General features: G+C 47.3%; 2 protein-coding genes across 2 annotated transcripts; both read left to right on the plus strand.

The window, feature by feature from the left end:
• Nucleotides 1-231: 231 nt before the first annotated feature.
• Nucleotides 232-14291, plus strand: LOC133268241 (cytochrome P450 2J2-like). Its single transcript, XM_061451088.1, has 9 exons — nt 232-324; nt 5974-6136; nt 6882-7055; nt 8632-8792; nt 9592-9768; nt 10929-11070; nt 11221-11408; nt 12811-12949; nt 13402-14291. Exons 1-9 carry the CDS (start codon nt 232-234, stop codon nt 13578-13580), a joined length of 1416 nt encoding a protein of 471 aa, XP_061307072.1. The 3' UTR covers nt 13581-14291.
• A 1409-nt stretch (nt 14292-15700) lies between these two features.
• Nucleotides 15701-21570, plus strand: LOC133268256 (cytochrome P450 2J2-like). Its single transcript, XM_061451104.1, has 10 exons — nt 15701-15773; nt 16123-16400; nt 16991-17153; nt 17289-17438; nt 17991-18151; nt 18579-18755; nt 19082-19217; nt 19415-19602; nt 20094-20232; nt 21003-21570. The coding sequence occupies exons 2-10, from the start codon at nt 16212-16214 to the stop codon at nt 21176-21178; spliced, it is 1479 nt and encodes a 492-aa protein (XP_061307088.1). The 5' UTR covers nt 15701-15773; nt 16123-16211; the 3' UTR covers nt 21179-21570.
• The last annotated feature ends 1166 nt before the right edge of the window (nt 21571-22736 follow it).

The following is a 22736-nucleotide window of genomic DNA, read 5'->3' on the forward strand; positions in this document are numbered from 1 at the left end:
CGGAGGGAAGAGTATTTTAGAGGTTTATGGAGAGCCGGAGGAAGAGCTGGGATGCGGGAAGCCGCCCCATGCGAACAGCCGGGGTTGCAGCCCCAGCTCTGCCAGGTTGCGGCAGACGGTGGCAGGGTCTTGCCAAAGGGATCGTAGGTGGTTGCCGCCGGCAGTGCCGCAGGCATGGCCCCCTCAGGGGAAGCACCCGGCACCCCCCAAAGCCTGATTCCATACGTCCGTATGGGGTCTGCCATGCGGGATGGCGCAGGGCTGGCAAAGACGATGCGGCTCCTGGCTGTGAAGGGAATGAAGTCTTGGCTCAAAGACCAAAAAGTCAGGGGTGAGGCAGGGTCTGGAGGCACAGGGAGTGCTTCCTGCAATGCTTTCTGCTACCTATATTGAATTATCTGGCTGACAAATCACCACAACTGTATTCTACAGCAGTGAAAAGACATTTTGGTCTGTTGTAGGAAGGCACCAAGCATCTCATCTTTGGGGATCCTTCCTGGATTGCACGATGGGATTCTTTGTAGGTCTACTTACACCATTTGTTTTAGGCTCATAATGCCTCAGTTTACCCATTCATGGTGACAGTTGCCTGTCTTATAAATTTAATTACTGCTGGAAATGTCATTGTGTCCAGGAAGCTAGGTCTATGGTACTCCAAGGAAAGCCTAGAGAATAGTTAGATATAGTATGAGGTAGGAGAGAGAGAAGATGCAAAACTGGAGGCACTTTAGGATTTGCCACGCAGGCACAGCATTAAACATGGACTCGGCTTGGATTCAGAGTCAGAGTTTATCCCTGAGCTTCCATGGGCATACTTATGTCCTAGTTAAATCGCCCCAAGTGAGGAACCTAAGTTTAAGGATGGGGTTCAACCATGTCATTCCTGAGCTTGCTCAGGGAAGTGTGGGTGCTCCAGTGTTCTCCATTTGTGTCTTTCTGCATGTACAAAGCTTCTGTAGATTTTATTTGATCCAGTAAAGCAAATCCTAAAAGGAAATTAGTGTCCAAAGCTGCCGTTACCTCCAGCTCCATTAGGACCCACCTGGGATGGATCATGAAGCAGCATCTAAACTTGCATGAAAGCCCTTTGTGATGTGGATGTAACACGCACATCAGGGTGGTCGCTGATGTTCACCAGCTTGCCTCTGCTAAGAATGGCACTACTCCTTTGGATCTGACATAAGAAGGAAAGAAGCAGCAAGGTACTCCTTGGTGTAAATCAGGATGGGTCCCTGGTCTTGGCTGGAGCCTCTCTGTTGATGTGACCTGAGCACATGGCTCCCCAGCTGGGTGGGTGTCTCACACCTCCAACGTGGTGGATAGAACCACAGTGGTGGATGAGCTGTTACTTGCCTGAAAAAATAGTGTTTTGGGGGAAAATTGTCTCCAGTCATTCTCTTTTTGCATGTGATTTTTTCCTACATATGTTTCTAATCATTAAGAAATTCTGTAGCTTAAATAATGCTCTAAAAGCACGGTAACTGTTGGACTACATTCTGTTGTAACCTTATTGAATTTCACTTCTCTGGAAAAAATAATGGGATACTATATCTTGAAAAACAAATGGTAATTGCATTTTTAACAGAATGTTTCTCTTTGTGTTTCAAAACCTTCTGCACACAGTTAGACATCTAGCCAGGGAAGAAGGTACAAAGCATATGGGCCAATTTCTGTCTGTTGGCTGTTCAAGATGCCTTAATATTCAAGCAGTGATATGTGTGTGTCCATGCAATATGGCACAATTTATCTACACGGTAGCCATAAGCTCAGGTGAGGTGGTCAAAAAGTTGTGTACTGGGGTTAGATATTCAAGGAGGAATTGGGGAAGGTGGGTTTACATCCTGCTCCATATTACATGTGTGGGTGTCCATCCTTATATTAATTCACACTTTGGCTACTTGGACCACAGACAACCAATGTTCCTGTGTTCGTGGTGCTGGCCAGAGGCACAGGTTTATCTTCCAGTTGACCAGGATCTTACAGCTAAGGGTCTTGTTGAGACTGCAAAGCCAGGAGTTGTCCAACTGCTTTGTACTGCCCGTGCACAGCGGTGATATGACTTCCTCAGTGCTTTGGGAATTTGCACATCACCACATGCTGAGAACTGATTTGATTAAAGCCTGGGACCCAAAATAGCACCGTCACAACACAGTTTGGTAACACGCTGGTGTTATTGTCTACCGAGGTTAGGAGAGCCCCGGTAATACTGGAAAGCTCTTCCCTAATTTTTAGTAAGTGTGACGTGTTAAGAACTTTGTGAAGAGATGCATTTGGACATGTGAAGCTTCAAGGCAAAGTAATAGGCTTGAGGTTTCTGACTGACAAGACACATGTGAGTACATGCAAAATGTGCTCCTCCTGCTAAAAATAACATTTCTCCTGTCAACCACGATGCATCCACCCCCACAACACCACCCAGAAGAACACATTAACACCTTGGCTTTGCACGTAGCCCGATTCACAGCAGCCACAAGTGGTAGAGGGATCTGCACTCTGTGTGCATGCTGACAAATCATATGGCATAGCGAAGAACAGAGGAGTGAAACTGGGCTAGCAGAAGTTGACGCCTTATCATCACAGTCCCTTTGAGCATGCTGTAGGCTGACACCTCCACCAACCGAGTCATCTCCCTGATGCCAGGATGAAGAGCACGAGCCCACTATCCTGATTTAGCCTCTGGTAAGCAAGGCAAGGCTTGCCACACCAGGAAGGGTGGAATAGGTTTGTTGATGCAAATGTACTGTAACAGCACGGGGGCACCAGCTTGGGGACAGCAAAGCATGTCCAACCACTGCTGCTCACAGCTGTGCTATGGTGACATGTAAATACTCTTTATAGACCACTGATGTGAGATGTTTCTCCCATTAATGCCCCCCATTTGGTGCCTAATACCATCCAGAAACTTGTAAATAATATTGCAGACCAGGAAGTGTTGGGTTGCACATAGGTATTACACTTAAAAAGGACTCCTGCAATAACTAAGGTGCAGGTCTGTCATACAGCCTGTGTGTGCTTCTGCTGGCACTGCCGTCACCAAGGCAATGAAAGACATGGACAGCAAAGCTCTTGAAAGTGGTGAAACACTTCACTTGAAATAATTTCAGAATTATTATTTCCTAAGAAATAATATTTTTTTTCCCTGCAAAATAAAAGCTTTCTGCTAAAACGTTAAGGACAATGAAAATTTACCATTATTTTGAACTTCTCATCGTAACTTCTAGGCAAATAATTTAAAAAATCATTAGTGACCGTTTCGCTTCAGTATAAATTTTGGCTGTTTGCACAGTGGATCTCTTAAAAGGGGTGGAAACAAGTTGTAGCTAAAATGTTGGCCAGTGATGTGAGGTCAATTCTTGGTCAGGGGGGTCACTGTGGGTCTACTGCAGCCTTTCCCTGGGACAACACATAGCTTTATTCAAAGGAGATTGTCAGGAAACCCAGGAGATTTAAATGCATAAATTCCAATCATCTCTTCTTTCGCTGGCAAGCGCATGAGCCTACATTCTCACTCTTGAAATTAAGCTCCTTTAACTCTCATTTAAGTGGTTAGGCAGAGCCCTGGGCTCTCGCAGTGCTTCCCTTGCCTGAACTTCCTCTGATGGCTCTGGCAAAGCCAGCCAGGCTTTGAAGGATGCTGAAGGCACCCAGTCCTTTGCAGATGGTGTTTAGCACTTAACAGGATCAGCCCCTTAGTGGCTTGTATGGTGCCCATCACCTCAGATGCCTTACTGGTTTTTATATTATGCAACGCCCACCATATGTAATTAGGCAAGTAAGCTGCTTTCTCCTAACCTCAACTGTTTGTAAATGCCTATAATCCCAGCGAGGTGTCTGTATAAAGGAGCTCCATGTTAGGGGCAGAAGGGAGCAATATTCTTCCATAAGAAAATTAGGGAGTTGTTGACAGACATGTAAAGCTAAAGGTTTGCAGGATTGCTTTTGTTCAGCCAAATGTTTGGAGGTTTTGGGGTTGGTTTCGGAGATCCCAGTGTTTAAACGTAGCTATTCAGTAGGTGATCTGGCAGTAGCTGGACATAAGAAAGCAGCTTGCCCATGGCAAGTCCTGTCCCCAGTATGTTATTAGCATCTTAGCTTGTTTTGTTTTCTTTCCAGTCCTTTCTTACTCCTGTTCTAGCAAAAGTAACCCCAGCACCAAACACCTTCCTGGAGTTCATCAGCCAAGATGGAGCTTCAGTTTTGGCCTGGTTTGGTTTCCCTCTTGGAAAAGCTGAATATTTGGATGCTTTTGGTGGTTCTGGTCACCTTTCTTTTGATTATTGACCTTGTGAAAAAGAGACGACCCAGGAATTTCCCTCCAGGGCCACAGCTCTTTCCTCTTGTTGGAACCATTGTGGACCTTAGGCAGCCCCTCCACCTTGTGCTGCTGAAGGTAAGAGTTCCATGAACATTTCTCCTACTAACAGTATTTTACCTCTTCAGTGACTTTTGTCACTAAACCTGTGATGCAAGGGCAGCCTCTGAAGAACTAGCTATGTAGTAGCCATATATGATAGGCACCCTTCTTAATTTTATTTCTTATTATCATGTCCTCTTCCATGGGAGTAGGAAGGTCCAATGGGAAAGAAACACATCATGGAGGAAGACTTACATCTTCCTCCTCTTTTTTCCCATCTGACCATCACTGTTTTCTGCTGGAGCCCAGGAAGGGTTTGGAGGGGCCGGGCCAGTCTGGGGGATTGTTGGCAAGTGCTGAGTGAGAAATGAACTGTTCGGACTGTAAAGATCGCCTCTGGAAATTGTCTTGTCATTGTCCTTGCTCAGAGGCCAACGATTCACCCCATTAAATCTGAATGAAACCTTTAAGACCCTGAGTTGACCATTCCTGTTGCAGAAAGAGGCGGTGACTGCAAGAGTGGGAGGTGAAGTTCTGACTTGCTGGTTGCAAATATCCTTTCCAGTGACTTTTACTTAGCAAGCCGACACCAGCCTATTTAACAGGGCACTAGCACAGTTGTCTCCCTGGGAGGGAACCCTTTGGGAAGGCTGAGGCAGCCTGCTCAGGATATTTTGTCACATATACACACAATCATTACTAAAAAAAATAATCTCACACAATGCCTGAGACACCCATTTGGTCCCAGACTGGCTTCATGAGTCCCCACAGCAGTTCAGGGTGACCGTGGGCTTCTTTTCATGTAACTCATATTAAAAAGACAATGGCCTGAGCTCCGTGGCAGAGTGAGACCTGAGAGATGATATGGTCACCTTTTGCTCTTATACATCAGGGAGTGGAAGGCTGCAGAGGAGACACTATTGCTAGCAAAGGCCATGCAAGGAAAATGGCTATAATTTGACCATAAATTCATTCAGGCTTAAAATTAGAAGTAGATTTCTAGCCATCAGCAGTTGAACCCACTTTTCTAAATGGGACAGCTGAAGCAAGAAACCACACTGTGTTAGACACAATGTTGATGAGAGGGATCATTTGTTTTGCCTTGCCCTCTGCAGCAAGAGTCTGGGCATGGTGACCTCTCATACCCTTGTATACAAAAACATAAGCAAACCACCTCTCCCACACTACAGCTCTCTAGCACTTTTTATGCCATCTCCAGATTGGATATAAGGAGGAAATTCTTTCCTGTGAGGGTGGTGAGGCACTGGAATGGGTTGCCCAGGGAGGTTGTGAATGCTCCATCCCTGGCAGTGTTCAAGACCAGGTTGGACGAGGCCTTGGGTGATATGGTTTAGTGTGAGGTGTCCCTGCCCATGGCAGGGGGGTTGGAACTGGATGATCTTAAGGTCCTTTCCAACCCTAATTATTCTATGATTCTATGATTCATGGAATAGTTTAGACCGGATGGGACCTACAACTTGGGTTTGGGATTTTCATAAGTCCCTTTGCTTCAAACAGGGCTAAATTCAAAGTTAGGTGCTAGTGCTTGAGGTCTTGCCCAGGTGAGTTTTGCGAATCTCACCCTTCTTGCTCTCAGAGGCTGATGATCTCTCTTTCAGCTTACTGCTCGGTATGGGAACATCTTCAGCGTGCAGTTTGGAAGCCTGACGTTTGTGGTAGTCAACGGGTACCAGATGGTGAGAGAAGCTTTTGTCCACCAGGCTGAAATATTTACAGATCGGCCAAATATTCCACTCCTCCAAGAAATATTCAGAGGCTTTGGTAAGCTAGGATTTTGGTACAAATGTTTCATCCACTTGCAGCGGTAACAATTAGAGTGAAACAACCAGGTCGAAATAAAATCTTGCTAACTGCACCCATAAAAGCTTGCACAGAGGAGGGCAGTAACTGAATTCAGTCTCATAATCACACAGGTGCACATTTTAATCTCTCTAAGAATGACAAGGATGGGATCAAAGTCAGCTCTTGATGAAAGAAGAGAAACAAATGCAAGCTGCCCAGGGATCGATACACGTGAAGAGTTTTCCCCTTGGTTTTAATTTCTCCTTTACTTTTTCTCCATCAGTTGCATATAGCTCCAGAGACAGGGTATGGTGCTCCTGCTTGCAGCTCTGCCAACAGCGTGATAGTACTCATAGTATTTTGGCTTACACTTTTTTTTCCCACACAAAGTGACAAAGTAGCAGATTAAAGCAAATCCATAAAACTAGATCTTTAGCATAAGCCAATTACTCCTGAATTTTAATTCCCAGGGAAAGCTATAGTTTTTCCATGTCTGGGAGGGTTTGTTTGCTTTGGTTTGGGGTTCTTATTCAAGGTGAAAGGCCATTTCTGAATCTTATTATTCATATGCTTCATCCCTGGAAGTGTTCAAGGCCAGGTTGAACGGGGTTTGGAGCAACCTGCTCTAGTGGAAGGTGTCCCTGCCCGTGGCAGGGGTCTGGAACTGAATGTTCTTAAGGTCTTTTCCAACCCAAACCATTCTATGATTCTATATGAACCACAGCAAGACTAGTTTGCTTGGTTTTACTGCCTACAGGGCTCATATCATCAAATGGGCATATTTGGAGGCAACAGAGAAAGTTTACTCTAGCAACACTGAAAAGCCTTGCTGTAAGTTTTGAGGAGAAAGTGCAAGAGGAGAGCCGGTACCTTGTGGAGACGATTGAGGAGGAGAAAGGTAGGTGGTTAAGGTACAGCACCATGCTAAGGTAAAGCTTCCAGCTCAGTGAACAATGAATAGTAAAACTCTCACTCCGATGCAGCTCCTAACATGCAAAACATTTCTCAGCTCAAATCTTACATTTCCAGACTGTGCCTTTTAGCACTTATTTAGACCTCAAAGCCTAATATTTTAGTTCCTCCTTATTAATATTAGGCAAACACATATTAGGTACCTATTAGACCTTGCATGTTTATACGACTAAGAAAGCCTTTCCTGTGTTCTGCGAAGGAATAAATGCAGCTGTCCTGCTGTCAGGCACATATGCTTGGAAGCTCAGTTAACCTCTGCTTGTCCTTGGTTTTGCAAAGTATTTTAAAACTTGTTTAGTCAGGCTTTCCTTTTGTATCATGCACAGATGAAGCGTGTGCATTGCTCTTTTATGGCCCAGCTTTTAAGAACTGCCAGAGCGATATTAGTAAGAATAATTTGTATGTTGGTACATGGGTGATGTTGCACTTCAGCTTTAAATAGAAGCAGATGGGGTTTAGCTAATTCTATGGAGCTATATATAGTAAACAAGAAAGATCTAAATAGGAATTGTGAAATTATATACTGAACTTGCTCCATTTTAATTGCTGTTGCACTGAACAGGCCAAATACTTCATGTTGCCAATTGATTATAGTCCTTTATAGTCCTAATCAATAAACTAATTAAGCTGCTGGTTTGGGCCTTTCTTCCATTAGTAATGACAAATAGCGATCATGTCCATCACTCTAATATCTGAGCACCAGCCCACTTTAATTATTTTCTTGAAGAGTGGGGCTATCAGCAGTCCTGCGCCTTGCATTTCAAAGCGATGCTCCCCAGCATACCCACAGCAGCTCAGGATTCTTTACTCATTCTAGAATCTCATATCATGGCAAGTAGCTCTCCAGGCTGCCTAAATGTGCCCTAGGAGATGATAGCTCTTCCACAGAATGAGATGTGACAAAACATCACAGTACAGTTTGCTCTCATAGGAGCTGATATGCATCACAACGTAGGTGGGCCATGTGAGCCATTGGTGGATTTTAGAGGTGGGTGCAGAGACTTACAGTCCTCTCCTTCTTCCCTCTCTCCTCCATCTCACTTCATTTCTCTGTGGTGGACAGTGTAATGGCTGTTTTGCAGTGTGGCTACTCACGAGCTCCCTGCCTTGCATTAAGCTTCCAGGGACTCTCTCCTGGTGTTTAAAATTGGCACTGAAAACACATTAGAGCAGGCAAACCCAGCAGCCGTAGCATGGCACGCTCCTGGTTGTTTTCCCTGGAAAACAGTTCAAACCCTGCTTCAGCAGCCCTGTCCTAACATCAGTATGTGCCAGCAGCCTGGGCTGGAGAAAGGAGGGGATGTCCTCGGAGAAATGATGTCGTGGTTCACAGTGCCCAGCCTCCAGCAGGATGGAGGTGGTGGGGATGGTGGGGATACCATGGATGAGAAGTGGATGAGGTCTCATCGCATCTTCACAACCATTGATCTGGTAGAGAATGTGGTTTTGCCTGAGACTTTAAAGAAAAAAGATAAATCTGCCTTTCATTTCGTTTGCTCCAGGCCAGCCATTTGACCCTCATTATAAAATTAATAGTGCTGTTTCGAACATCATCTGTTCCATAACTTTTGGGAACCGCTTCGACTACCATGACAACCGTTTCCAGGAATTGCTGCACTCGCTGGCTGAAACGCTTCTGCTCATCGGAAGTTTCTGGGGCCAGGTAAGGCCAATTGGATGCCTTTCTAGCTTCAGCTGCATGTGAGTTCTCAGAAACCAGAGTTTCTAAGTCACTGACGTAATCTGCTGTTCCCTGTACAAAAAAAAGTCATGTTATAAGGGAAATGACCATGAGTATTTTTTCACATTAGACTGGGTTTATACCCAAAACTCATCAGGAAACTAATGAACCAAGATAAATTATTGAGGCACATGGAAATAAAACACTACAGGATTGTGAAACCAATCTTATACCTGACATAACCAAAAAACAATGGGAAAACCTTTAAAATACCTGTTTCTATAAAAAGAAGGGCCAATAAATAGCACTCTCTGTGAAGATTCCCACCTTTTCCACCACCTCTTTCCCAACCAATTTCTTACATAACTTTTATTCATGACAAAACTGCCTGAGAGTCCAGGTTTACAACCAAAACAGGTGGATTTGGGGACATAGCTTCTGCATGGCCACACATCATAGGTCAAGTCTTACCTCTGCCCCTTTGTGGACCCCAGTACTAAGGGGCTTTTCTGCATTCACACTGATTTCTGACTCCAGCGGCCACCTCACATCAAGCGACAACTTTGGCCACCCAAGAGAACTTTATCAGCAGAAAACAGTGGGGTGATTCTTATCTTGTTTGTATTTGTTTGCATCTGTGTAACTAAATTGACCTTTGTAGCAAAACTGGTGTTTTTCTGGTAGCAAGCAGAGCTAATAAATTGTACTATCATTCCAACTATGATACCTGCTCTTTTTTAACCCAAGAAATACTCTTTCGTTCTCTTTGATTTCTCACCAGCTGTACAATGCTTTCCCCTTCATCATGAGATGGCTGCCAGGACCCTTTAGGAAAATCTTCAAGCACTGGGAGAAACTTGAGTGCTTTGTAAAAGGAGTGATCGCAAAGCACAAGGAGGATTTGGACCAGTCCGAGGCAAGAGATTATATTGACTGTTACCTGAAGGAAATCGAAAAGGTGAGAGGAAAACACTTAGAAGGTAAGAGGGAAATGCTTAGAAGGTAAGACAAAAATACTTAAAGCTTAACCCATAAAATGAGCAGAGAAGCTTCGAGGCTGCTTTGTCAGAGGAGCTCTTGCCTCCCGTGTTGCCTTCTCCTCCCTACTTCTTCCACGCCAAACTTTTTAGCAACAGCAGGAGACTGATCACTTTGAAAGCACAGATTTTTTTTTCATTTGGAAGTATTTACACTTTGCCTTCTTCCATTTTTCATTCTGCCACACGGCGTAGGAGGGCTCTCAGGGAACGTGTTCGTGTTTCTAGGAGAGCTCACAGGCCTGTGTTTGCTATTGTGAAACTTCACATTTGAAAACTCTACCTGCTTTCAAGACTCACTGTACAGCAACCAGTGTGTCTTTCAGAGCAGTCTGTAGGGCTCGAAATTCAATGGAAATAAGGAGTGGAAATCTCCAAGTCTGGGTTTGTCCTGGGTTAATCTGTAACGTTATTTTTCTTTCTAGTAGCTGTGTTTTGGCTTTAGTCTGAGAACAATGCTGATAACACCGATGTTTTAGTTGTTGCTAAGTAATGCTTACTCTGATCAAGGACTGTTCTGTCTCTCATGCTCTGCCAGTGAGGAGGGGCACAAGAAGCTGGGAGGAAGCAAACACAGGACAACTGACCCAAACTAGCCAAAGGGATGTTCCATACCACAGCACCTCATGTCCAGTACAGAAATGGGGGGGAGTTAAGAGGAAGGGACTGATTGCTACTCAGGTCAAGCTGGGTATTGGTCAGCAGGTGGTGAACAATTGTGCATCACTTGTGTTTTCTGAGCTTTCATTTCTTCTCTTGTTTCCTTTTATTATCATTATTATTATTATTGGTGTTTGTGGTATATTTTACTTTGTTTTAGTTATTAAATTGTTCTTATCTCAATCCGTGGGGTTTACATTCTTCCGACTGTCCTGCCCATCCTGCCCTGGGGGAGAAAGGGAAGGGGAGAAGTGAGCAAACAGCTGCACGGTGATGACTTACCAGATGGGTCAACCACAGCAGGGTTGGTGGGTAATAAACTGGAAGCAGGATTTGAGTTACATACAGGTGGTTTGGGGTTGGGTTTTTGAGACCATCCTCTCCTTAATAAGAGTTCTCATTGTTATGTTTTTTCCCCAAGTCTAAGGGTGACACCGGCTCATATTTCCATGAGGAAAACCTGCTGTGCTCCACCCTGGACCTCTTCTTAACCGGGACTGAGACAACGGCAACCGCCATCCGCTGGGCTCTGCTCTACATGGCCACGTACCCCCACATTCAGGGTAGGGCTGTGGATGGGTCCTTCGTTTGGTCCAAAACTAGATAAGTGAAACTCAGAGTTATTTCCAGCTCTGCCACATGCTGGACGTGCCTGTGCCCCAGGCTTCTTATTGGAAACCTTTAGAACACAGATATTGCTTTGCTTTCCTTAGAGAAAGTGCAACTTGAAATCGACATGGTGATCGGCCAATCCCGCCAACCCACGATGGCTGACAAGGAGAACATGCCCTACACCAGCGCGGTGCTGAGTGAGGTCCTGAGGATGAGCAACGTGGTACCCCTGGGGGTGCCCAGGATGTCCACCAGTGACACCACCCTGGCTGGCTTTCACCTGCCCAAAGTACGTGGAGGCCACCAGCCTTCCCCTCATCCCACCACAGCAGGGTCTTCATGGCTCAGTTCCCAGATCTCACCTGGAAGGGAGCCAACCCACAGGATCTTATGGAAATATCACACTTATATAGAAAATACAAGCTCTTATCTGAAGACAGGCTCAGAAAGCTGGGGCTGTTCAGCCTGGAGAAGAGAAGCTGCATCCAGACCTCAGAGCTGCTTCCAGTATGGGAAGGGGGCCTACAAGGATGCTGGAGAGGGACCCTTCACCTGGGACTGTAGTGACAGGACAAGGCATAATAGGTTCAAACTTAAATAGGGGAGATTTAGGTTAGATATTCGGAAGAAATTCTTTATCATGAGGGTGGTGAGGCGCTGGCACAGGCTGCCCAAGGAAGCTATGGCTGTGGCAGTGCTCAAGGCCAGGCTGGACACAGGGGCTTAGAGCAACCTGCCCTCGTGGAAGGTGTCTCTGCCCTGGCAGGGGGTTGGAACGAATGAACTTTGAGGTCCTTTCCAGCCCTAATTCTGTGAGCCCATGATGAATGCTGCATGGCTGTTATGGGTCACACATCCTTATGGAGAATTGTGAGATATTGTGGTGTTGGCATGGAGGTGTCCCTGCCCATGGCAGCGGGGTTGGAACTTGATGATTTTCAGGTCCTTTCCAACCCTAACTATTCTATGATTCTATAGTCATAGATTTCAAATGTAAAAGGTTTATGCCTTAAATTTTACAAAAGATGCCCTCCACACGTCATCAAAATAGAGGGCCAAAAGACACATGAAAGCAATTCATGTTTGTTAATTTCACAGAGTACTAAAAATCATCTATTAACAGTATCACTTGATAAAAGCCAGGTAATGGTATTGATGAGTACACACTGTTCTGTAACTGTGAAAGCAAAGATAAGATTTAGATATAACTGTTCTCTTCCGTGTATATGACTGGTTGCATCAAAGAAAATTAAAAGTAATAAATCTGTTCATTTTGCTCCACACTTACTAGAATATCTCTTTTTCTGATGGAAGATGTGGAGATTAACCAGATGAGGTTTAGAATAAAAGAACAAGAAAGCAGATCGATTGAAAATTAGCTGGTTAAATTGTTCCAAATTCCAATGGGAACACGGTGTCACCAATTTGAAGCTGGTTTATATCAACATCCCCAGTTACAGCAGCACGAGGCAAGGATCAACACTCTGGTGACACATAGAGGCGCACAGAAGTGAACAATCCTGTAGGCTTTCACCCTCGTTTAATTACACAGCTCAGGAAAAAAACACGTTTTGGCCTTTAAAAAAGATGTAGTTGGTATTGTATGTGGAATGGAGCTAATAATAAACTAGTCTGACAACACGTCGGCTGCTCTCTGTCATGTAATCGCCTGATTTCTCCACCTCTCACAGGGCACCACCGTGATGACCAGCCTGACTTCGATAATGTTCGACAAAAACGTGTGGGAGACTCCAGACACCTTTAATCCTGAACATTTCCTGGATAACGGCCAGTACAGGAGGCGGGAGGCTTTTCTGCCCTTCTCTGCAGGTAGGATGATGGATGGGGAGGTGGTTTTTCCTGTTGCAATGCTTTTTCCACCCCCTCAAGACACCTCCTCCAGAGTAGGGGGCACTGCTCCTTGTCCAGCTTCCAGCCCATCCCCGCAGTGAAAATCCCGAGTCACAGCTCACACTGCCTGCTCGGAGCGGGAGGGGAATCAATTTGGTGTTGCGGGCTGATAAAACAAGGCTTTTTCCTCTTGCGCAAGCTGCGGGGAGGTTGTTTTCTTGCGCTGCGTTCCCCCTCTCGGTCTCTCCGAGCTCGGCAGTAAACTTGCGGGGAGGGTTTCTGCAAGGATGTGTGGGTGAACATTGCCACCTAACCTTTCGAGGAAGAAAAGCTCCCGCAGCCTGCCCAAAGCAGCGCATGCGAGAGGCGCCCGAGAGGTGCTTGGAGCTCGCTCGAGACTCAGTGGGGGGTTATTCCGGCTCCTTTTCCAGGTAAGCGGGCTTGTCCCGGGGAGCAGCTCGCCAGGACCGAGCTCTTCATCTTCTTCACAGCCCTCCTGCAGAAGTTCACCTTCCAGGCGCCAGAGGCTGCCATGCTGACCTTCGCCTTCACACTCAGCCTCACACGCTGCCCCAAGCCCTTCCAGATCTGTGCACTGCCGCGTGATTGAGGCCAGCCTGGGGCTGCCCCGACCCTCCCTGCTTCCCAAAGTGTCGCTATCAGCCCCATAGATTTGGGGCTGGAATGATGGGCCACGGATATCAAGCGCACACTAATATGTGGGTGGCGGTGGGCAGGACAGGAGGGACACACAGAATCAGAATTTAGGCTGGAAGGGATCTTCAAAGGTCATCTAGTCCAACCCCCCTGCAATGAGCAAGGACATCAGCTACATCAGGTTGCCCAGAACCACGTCCAGCCTGGCCTCCAGTGTCTCCAGGGATGTGCATCTACACATCCTGCACACTGCAATGAGGACAACCCTTGCGGCTCTTCCCTCTGTCAGTTTGACAAAGTGCTTGAATTTAAAAGCCTTATTACTTAATTTCAGCCATTAGCAACTTCCAGGAAGGTGTCTGCCAGCTGCAAAACCATGGGCACAGTTGGGTCCACGGCTTTTAATTAATTAAAAGCTGATTAAATGAGCACGAGTTAGTTAATTAAAAAGGCAAGTCGAAGAGATTTTGTTTCCATTTATGCGACCAAGCATTAAGGCTTAGAAATGCAGTTCCCTGTGTGCTTTTGTTTGGAATATAGGCATAGCAAAGATTGCTTTTTTCCTCTTTCCTCCTCACCTTTCATAAGAAGTGACTTTTCTCTGGGCACCCACGTAGGATTCGGAATAGTTCACAGGAAAAGAGAATTAAATACAGTTCCGTTTCCGCCGGCTCCAGCCTCCATCTCTGGCAATAACCGCCTTTGCTGCGCTGCAAAGCAATCCCTGTGCAGTGGCGGATTTACGCCGCATGGGAGAGTCCTTTGCACATCACATCACATCCTCACCACGCCGGACACTCGAGGGTTTGTCAATGAGTTGCTGCCCTTCTAACTGGTCGCTATCTAAGGGTTAGACCTGCTGCAGTTTGAATGGATGGTTCGCAGTTACAGGCTCCGGTGGCTGGGGTTTTCCTGTCTAAAAGAGAAAACAGAAAAGATCGGTGGCTTTTTTCACCTGTGAGGTTTTCAAAGCCAGTCAGGACCAGGCGCTGGTTTCTCTCCACTCTGGCATAGGTCTGACCTTTGGTTTGTTTGACACTACAGCTTGTATTACTTTCACTGGCTTAGCAAATAAATGTTGATCTCGTCCCATTATAAAATGCTTTTCTCTGTCACTTTAGGGCTTCCTTCCCTACTCATGGGGGGAGTAAATGATTGAAGGGTTCTTTTTCTTCTTTTTCTCTGAAATCTATTGGGAAAAAAACCACCCTTCCCTCCCTGCCATTTTTCAATGTAATGATCACATAAAGGCAGGAGACATGGATTTGTTTTTACCCTTTTGAGTGGAATATCTCACGTGAGGGAAGGGGAACACATGCCTCATTTCAAGCCTAAGTGTGCTTAAAAGCCAGAAGTAAAAAGAGAAAAAAACGGGGGGTTTGCCTTTCAGTTCCACAATAAAACAGTGAGTTGGGCTGATTCAGCCTGGAGAAGAGAAGGCTCCTTAAGGGGAGACCTTAGAGCAGCTCCAGTGCCTAAAGGGGCTACAGGAAACCTGGAGAGGGGCTTTGGACAAGGGCCTGTAGGGACAGGACAAGGGAATGGCTTTAAATTGACAAACACCCCTGCTTCTTTCACAATAAAACACCACACATACATCAAAATTCAGTGTGGAGTATGTGCAAGATCGACTACCTGTCCCAGAGCCACTCTCAGAAGGGAAAATTAACACAGCCTGTTACCAGCTTACCCAAAGGACCACAGCGTCTGCTTTAGCTTCCCAGCTCCTGCCTTAGCTTTGTTGGGCTTTCAGCAGCTCCAGCACGGGCTATAGACTCAGAGGCAGGTGAGAAGGGGTGGCTGGAGGGCTCAGTGTAGGCCACCTTTATGGCCAGAGAAAGTTGTTCTGCTTGCATTTGCTTATCAGAGATCAGACAGTCACAGTGCTTAGAAACCACTGCAGATCCCGGATGGGTGCTGGCTTTCAGCCCACATCACCCTGACGCACTGAAACCCCAGCCCGTGAGTCAGATGGTGGCTTGTGAAAGGATTGTGCAACCTTATCTCGGGTGTCCCTGCTGCCCTAGGGTTCGGTCTGCCACTGTTCCTACCAGTGGCAGGGCTTCCGCAAACAACAGAAGCACAAGGTGCTCGGAGCGGCTGGAGCCTCCCCAGCACCGGGAAGCTGACACCAGGACACAGCACGGTGAGAGCACCATGGGAAGGGGAGAGCAGGGCTTGCACCAAGCCATGGGCATGGGGAGGCTGCCAGAAGGTCTTAATCCTGGCCCCGCAAAGCTTGTTTCTGTCCTTTAGACAAGGACGTGGATCACTGGTGTTTTGTAATGCAGCGGTGGGAGGCCAGAGGGGAAAGGGGGAGCTTTGGGGTGTTTTGGTGTGTGATTTTTTGTTTTTAATGAGCTCAGAGGAAATGCCTGAGTTTAATCAAGAAGGGAGTTGATCAAATGAAACCTGGGAAAGCAGGAGTCCGAACGAAGCCTCCAAAGCCAGGTCAGGGAAAGCTGTTCCATGCTGTCTCGTGTGTGTTCCCACAGCTGTGCCAGCATCTTGACCATCTCCCCCTGTCCCTGGGGGTTCAGTGGTGCCCCCTGAGCTCGACCTGCCCTGACCCCACCATCCAACCATGCTGCGCTTCCTGTGGGACAGCATCTCCTTCCAGGTGATCTTCGTCTTCTTATTTGTCTTTCTCCTCGTCGCCGACTACATGAAGCGCAGAAAGCCAAAGCACTTCCCTCCCGGCCCCTTCTCCTTACCCTTTCTGGGGCACATCTACCTGATGGACTTCAGAAATCCCCAAGCCGTGGTGAACAAGGTACAAAGGACGTGGGCACCTTGGGGAAGGGAATGGGGAGGACTGGAGCTATGCAACCTTTGTGGTGTGGGGAAGGGTTAACCAAAGCCCCACAGACCATGAGGACTCAGAGAAGCAAAGCCCAGGGCAGGCAGGAGGTTTGCCCTCAGTCAGCAGCAACGTGTATGAAGTTTGCCTTCATATGAGGAGGGGGGCAAGTGCAGAGTGATCCTTTGGGCAAAGGGCACGACACTATACCATGGGTGCAGTCGCGGCAGTAGTAGCTCCACAGGTCTGAGCAGGGATTGGAAGAGTGTTTGGGAAGGGAGTGAAAGAAAAGCGAGAAATACACAGGACTGAAAAATCAAACCTGTCGAGTTTCACTTGATTTATGGCCAGTTAACACCAACACCTGATCAGTGACTTGGGATAAGAGGAAATAAGAGGAGACAACACGCACGCAAGCAGACACTTGTGCAAACATCCCGTCTCCCCTCCCACTCCCAGCTTCCCTTAGTCTCACCCGTGTCCTCTGCCAGGGCTGTCCCTGTCCCAACAGACACATCCACTGCAAATGAAACCCCTTTTCTTTATTTCCCACCCCTTCCCAGCTTCATGAAAAATACGGGGACATCTTCAGCATGTATATGGGACATGTACCGTTTGTGTGTGTAAGTGGGCTGCGGATGATTAAGGAAGTTCTTGTAAACCAAGCGGAAAACTTCATGGATCGCCCCGAAATTCCTATTGACAAGGAGATCTTCAGCAGCTTGGGTGAGTTATCCCTCAGGTGAAAGCACTGGTCCTGCAGAGGTCCAAGACGGCTGAGATAAGGGAGAGCCCTGAAGCTTTTTCCCCACGGTGGAGGGATCTGCCTTGCTTTGGCTCATGGTGGGGTGTTCCTGCCAGGACTGATCTCCTCCAACGGGCTCTTGTGGAAGCAGCAGAGGAGATTCACCTTGACCACGCTCCGAAACTTTGGCTTCGGGAAGAGGGGCCTGGAAGAGCGCATCCAGGAGGAGTGCCGATACCTTGTGGAAGCATTTGGGGAAGAACAGGGTGAGTGCCGTGGCCCTCATATGCTGTGCTGAAGGCAGGTATCATCTATGATTCACTGTATGCTGAAATATACCTTCCCTTGCACGCGATGCTAGCACCCTGCCAGCATGCCAGCTCGCTGTTGCAGGTGCTTTGCCTTCAAACTGACTGGTGAACACAGCCAGGTAACACCCCAAGTGTTATTCAAAGCCCACCTTCAACCTGCTGCTCTCCTGAGATCCCTGGAAAATCCCATGTGTGTAAACACCAATATTCCCAACGAATTCAAATGACGTCTGCTCTGCTTTGCACGCTGAACAAACATCTTCACTATCTGATTGAACTGGGACCACTCTGGTTACCCAGCCGAGCTTGACCAGCTCATGGAGAGGGCAAGGCCAGGAGAGCAGTGACACAGGATGATGCCCATCAAGGTTCCACTGTCCTGGGGTTAAAGCCACAACAGCCACTCATTTCACTCATATTTATTGAACATTTTACCTCTGACAGCTGTATTTTCTTCTTTTCTGTGAAGCCTGGACGTGAATCGATCATTCCCTTTTCCTTCTCCAGGGAATCCTTTCAACCCTCAATATAAAGTCACTAACGCTGTTTCAAATGTCATCTGCTCTGTCATCTTTGGCGATCGGTTTGACTACCACGATGAGAAGTTCCAAAAACTGCTGGAGCTGTTGAACGAGACATTTGTTCTCCATGGGTCTGTCATGAGCCAGGTACAGCCCTCCTGCCACCAGCATGGGTGGCGTGCAGTTCTGCAGGGCCGTAGTTTCTTCTCTGGAGTCAGCCTCTAAACCTGTATCATTTGCATCACCAAATGTTGTTGCCATTCCTTATTCTTTTGCATGGGATTAGATTTGCCTGTAATTTCCTCCTGCCTTCTTTTCAAGCTGTGCATGTTCATGTTGCTCTCTTTCACCCCACATCCTGCCCATCAACTGCCAACCTGCCTGCTGTAACACCGGGTAATGCACAAGTCACTCTGTAATAGGCACACCAATCCCTTGTAAAGCCCTTCTGGAGCCTAGCTATTTCCACCAACTCTAGTAATTTTTAAGCTTGAAGGCTCCTCAAGTTTTGATAACAGAAAGGGTTTTTTGTCAGTCCTTTATTAAATTTGCCTTTCTCCTTTTGTGTCCAAAGCTGTACAACTCTTTCCCATCTATAATAAAGTACTTGCCTGGATCCCACCAAACCATTTTTAAAAACTGGAAGTGTATGAAAAGCTTTGTGCAAGAGAAAATCGACAAGCACAAGGAGGACTGGAACCCCTCGGAGAGCTGGGACTTCATTGACAGCTACCTGACAGAGATGGCCAAGGTCAGCAATGTGGAGTAAGCCCTTCTGCAATTGGGCTTAGAAATAAGGAGGGATGAGAAGTCATAGAAGGGTTTGGGCTAGAAAGGACCGTAAGATATCCAGTTCCAACCCCCCTGCCATGGGCAGGGACACTTCACACTAGACCATGTTGCCCAAGGCTCTGTCCAACCTGGCCTTGAACACTGCCAGGGATGGAGCATTCACAACCTCCCTGCACAACCCATTCCAGTGCCTCACCACCCTCACAGTGAAGAACTTCTTCCTTGTATTCTACCTGAACTTCCCCTATATAAGTAAGTATAAACCCATCTCACCTTTTTGTGCAGAACAATGCCAGCGGCAGCTTACAAGAGGAAAACCTCGTGGCCTGCACACTGGACCTGCTGTTGGCTGGGACCGAGACCACTTCCACAACCATCCGCTGGGCTCTGCTCTTTATGGCCAAATATCCAGAAATTCAAGGTACAATTAGCAAAAGCTCAGTGTTTTCCCTTGCATTTATGCTGACACCTTCATGAGAAACTCTCTTTTTTGAGGGGAAAAACTGGGAGCCTCCCTGCACTCACCTAAAAGAGGTGCAAACAGCAGCAGATTGGTCCCTGGGGGACCCTCACAGCAACCTCCTTGTACCTTGACTGATCCCTGCTCTTTCCCACCAGCCCGTGTGCAAGCTGAGATCGACGCGGTCATCGGGCAGGCACGGCAGCCAGCCCTGCAAGACAGAGACAGCATGCCCTACACCAACGCCGTCATCCACGAAGTGCAGAGGAAAGGCAACATCATCCCATTCAATGTGCCAAGGATGACGATAAAGGACACGTTTGTGGACGGCTTCTTCATACCAAAGGTAACCCTGCTTCTGAGTGCTGAGACTTCAGTAAGCAACACTGCTTGGATGGCAAAAGCAGATGTTCACTAGGAGAGAACTCTGGACAGGGCAGAGATGCTGTGGCTCTGCCCTACATGGCCTAGGGATTCATGCCCGGGGAGCTGGGAATTGCTGAAGTCCCAGCACTCAGGAGCAGTGTTGCGCTGTGTGGTGACACTCTCTCCATGCACGCTATCGAGGCACAGGTTCCATCTCAGAGCTATTACAAGAACTTTGACCCATCACTACAGTGGATAAAAATGAAGCTGATGAGGGGAAACTGAGGATATATAATCATTGTACCTCTGAACAGGTTAGAAGTAGGAAATTGGCCATGCAGGGTGGTGTTGGACAAGTAATTGCAGCATGATTTGACTGTGGTTGTTCTTCATGGAGAGGAGACTGGAAGATAAAAATGCCCCTCCTGCTGTCAGCAACAGGAAAAGTGCAATTTGTTTTTCTCCTCCTAGGGCACTATTATGACGACGAGTTTAACCTCTGTGTTGTTTGACAAGAACGTGTGGGAAACCCCTGACGCTTTTAACCCTGGGCATTTCCTGAAGGGTGGTCAATTCTACAAAAACGAGCATTTTATACCATTTTCTATAGGTAAGATCTGTTGGATTGTGATGCTTCTGTGCTGAGGCGGTGGGATGGGGCTTCCAACTGCACAGTAGAGACACGGAAGAAAATAGCAATGGAAAGAGCAGACACTGGCTGCACACTGGGAGGTGGTGCCACAGAAGCAGTGCTGATGTGGCCACCCCAAAGCACCATGACTACACTGAGCCCTTTCCTGTCCCTCTTCACATGCACTGAGATGAGGATGAATAAAAGACCATAAAAATGCCAGAGATCCCAGAAATAAGAAAGGGAAGAGCATGGTCCTGTGTTCCACCTCCCATGTGGGTTCACTAGGGCTCCACAGGGTACTCCAAGCAAGAGCTTCCCCATAGACAATGCTTTTATCATCCCTGTTTTCCATCCCAGCATCACACACCTTCTTTGATAGCTCTCTTTGGTGTAGCTCATATAAGCCACTTCTCCCAGCATGGACATATGCAGACCATACGTGTCAGCAGAGCTTATCCAAGCAGGGGAGGATACAGTGCATAGTCAGTTACACACATGTGCCCTCACAAAGTTATGCAATCCAGGGAGGAAGCCCATGCCCTAACACCAGCACCATTATTGGGGTGCTCAGGTTGGGCTGCAAAACTCATCCTGGGAAGCAGGTAACACAGCTGGACTATGGTCCCAATGGACACAGAAGCTTTTTCATCAGCCAACACAGGTGGGTTGGACTAGATGACCTTTGAATGTCTCTTCCAACCCATGATTCTATGATTCTATGATGCCATTGGTGGCTGTCTCCGCAGGGAAGCGTTCCTGCCTGGGTGAGGTGCTGGCCCGCTCCGAGCTCTTCCTTTTCTTCACGTCTCTGCTCCAGAAATTCACTTTCCAGGCACCCCCGGACACCACGCTCAGCCTCGAGTTCCAGCTGGGCATCGCAGTGGCCCCGCAGCCCTACAAGATCTGTGCCGTGCCTCGGTAGGGAAGCCTTGGCTGCCATCCACACAGGGAAAAGCCTTTAGCAGGCAGCGATGAGCCCTCAGCAGCTCCCCTGCGTGGTGGCAACAACTGCCCGGTTCCTGTTTGTTTCCCTTAAAGCAATTGCAAAATCAGTTCTTTTACAAGTGGACCTCGCACCCTGCGTCACATGAGGCAGGTGATCAGCCTGGGATCTGCCAGGGCACTTCCCTATGGCACTGCAAAGGAATGGGGGGCTTGGGGCTTTGCTCATTTTATGATGGATGGCCGTGCTTCAGAGCAGCAAGAAAACGGGCAACACTTCAGAGGTTGCAGTGTTCAGGCTGTGGCTGTGTACCATGGAAGAGCAGAACCACCCTCGCTTGATAACACTAGTACACGTATTGATTGCCAAGATTCCTTGTTTTGTTATCACTGACAGGTAACCAATTTAAACCAAAAGTCACTCTGTAACATCTCACACATCAATAAATCCTCACCAAAACATTTCTGTCATGAAGCATTCTGCAACGGGCAGACCAACGTTGGCTGTAGCCTTTGGCCATGCCCCAGCTTTCGGGGCAGGGGATGGCAGGGGGACTGCGAGCCCATCCGGGCAGAGGCAGCAGCACAGCACCAAATCCCCATCGGTGCAGCATTGCTCTGTCAGCAGAGAGGTTGCCACTGTAACAGCAAAGGCAATTCTTACAGAAGTACTGAAAACAAATGACCCTGACAGTACAAATGGATGAGCAGGGAAACTATTAAAGCCTGTGGCAGCAATTACACATGCAACACCCACAGGGAGGGCTCTCTACTGACAGATACCTCTATGAAACATCTGTACTTCTTGCTATAGAAGTTGCGGGTCCTGTCTCTTAGAATAAACTAAACCCTCCCCATTTACCTGCCCAGCAACACATGATAAATGGCTGCTAATGAATTAGGGACTGTAGTGACAGGACAAGGGGTAACAGGGTCAAACTTAAACAGGGGAGATTTAGATTGGATCTAAGGAGGAAATTCTTTCCTGTGAGGGTGGTGAGGCACTGGAATGGGTTGCCCAGGGAGGTTGTGAATGCTCCATCCCTGGCAGTGTTCAAGGCCAGGTTGGACAGAGCCTCGGGTGAGATGGTTTAGTGTGAGGTGTCCCTGCCCGTGGCAGGGGGGTTGGAACTGGATGATCTTAAGGTCCTTTCCAACCCTAACTATTCTATGGTTCTATGAATAAAAGGGACCCTTGGAAAATATCAGTAAATACTTCCTATTATTTTAAATTATGATCAAATGCACCTCTTCTATGGAGACAGGCTGAAAAAGCTGAACTTGCTCAGCCTGGAGAAGGCTCAGGGGAGACCTTAGAGAAGCTTCCAGTGCCCAAAGGGGCTACAAAGAAAGCTGAAGAGGGGCTTTTATAAGTGCATGTAGTGATAGACAAGGAATGGATTTAAATTAAGAGGGGAAGATTTAAATTAGATACAAGGAAGCTCTTCCCTGTGAGGGTGCTGAGGTGCTGGCATGGGGTGCCCAGAGAAGCTGTGGCTGCCCCATCCCTGGCAGTGCTCAAGGCCAGGTTGGACACA

This window comes from Pezoporus flaviventris, unplaced genomic scaffold (assembly GCF_033815535.1).
Source record: "Pezoporus flaviventris isolate CSIRO_AGI_PZ_B2104156 unplaced genomic scaffold, CSIRO_AGI_Pfla_v1 ptg000013l, whole genome shotgun sequence".
Taxonomy (NCBI): Eukaryota; Metazoa; Chordata; class Aves; order Psittaciformes; family Psittacidae; genus Pezoporus; species Pezoporus flaviventris.

Bases quoted from the DNA above. Each gene is read 5' to 3' on its own strand.
- LOC133268241 (XM_061451088.1), top strand. From the start codon at position 232: ATGGGGTCTGCCATGCGGGATGGCGCAGGGCTGGCAAAGACGATGCGG. The intron at 7,056-8,631 runs GTAGGTGGTTAA...CGTTTGCTCCAG, and splicing joins GACGATTGAGGAGGAGAAAG to GCCAGCCATTTGACCCTCAT. The intron at 8,793-9,591 runs GTAAGGCCAATT...ATTTCTCACCAG, and splicing joins TCGGAAGTTTCTGGGGCCAG to CTGTACAATGCTTTCCCCTT.
- LOC133268256 (XM_061451104.1), top strand. From the start codon at position 16,212: ATGCTGCGCTTCCTGTGGGACAGCATCTCCTTCCAGGTGATCTTCGTC. The intron at 18,756-19,081 runs GTCAGCAATGTG...CTTTTTGTGCAG, and splicing joins ACCTGACAGAGATGGCCAAG to AACAATGCCAGCGGCAGCTT. The intron at 20,233-21,002 runs GTAAGATCTGTT...CTGTCTCCGCAG, and splicing joins TTTTATACCATTTTCTATAG to GGAAGCGTTCCTGCCTGGGT.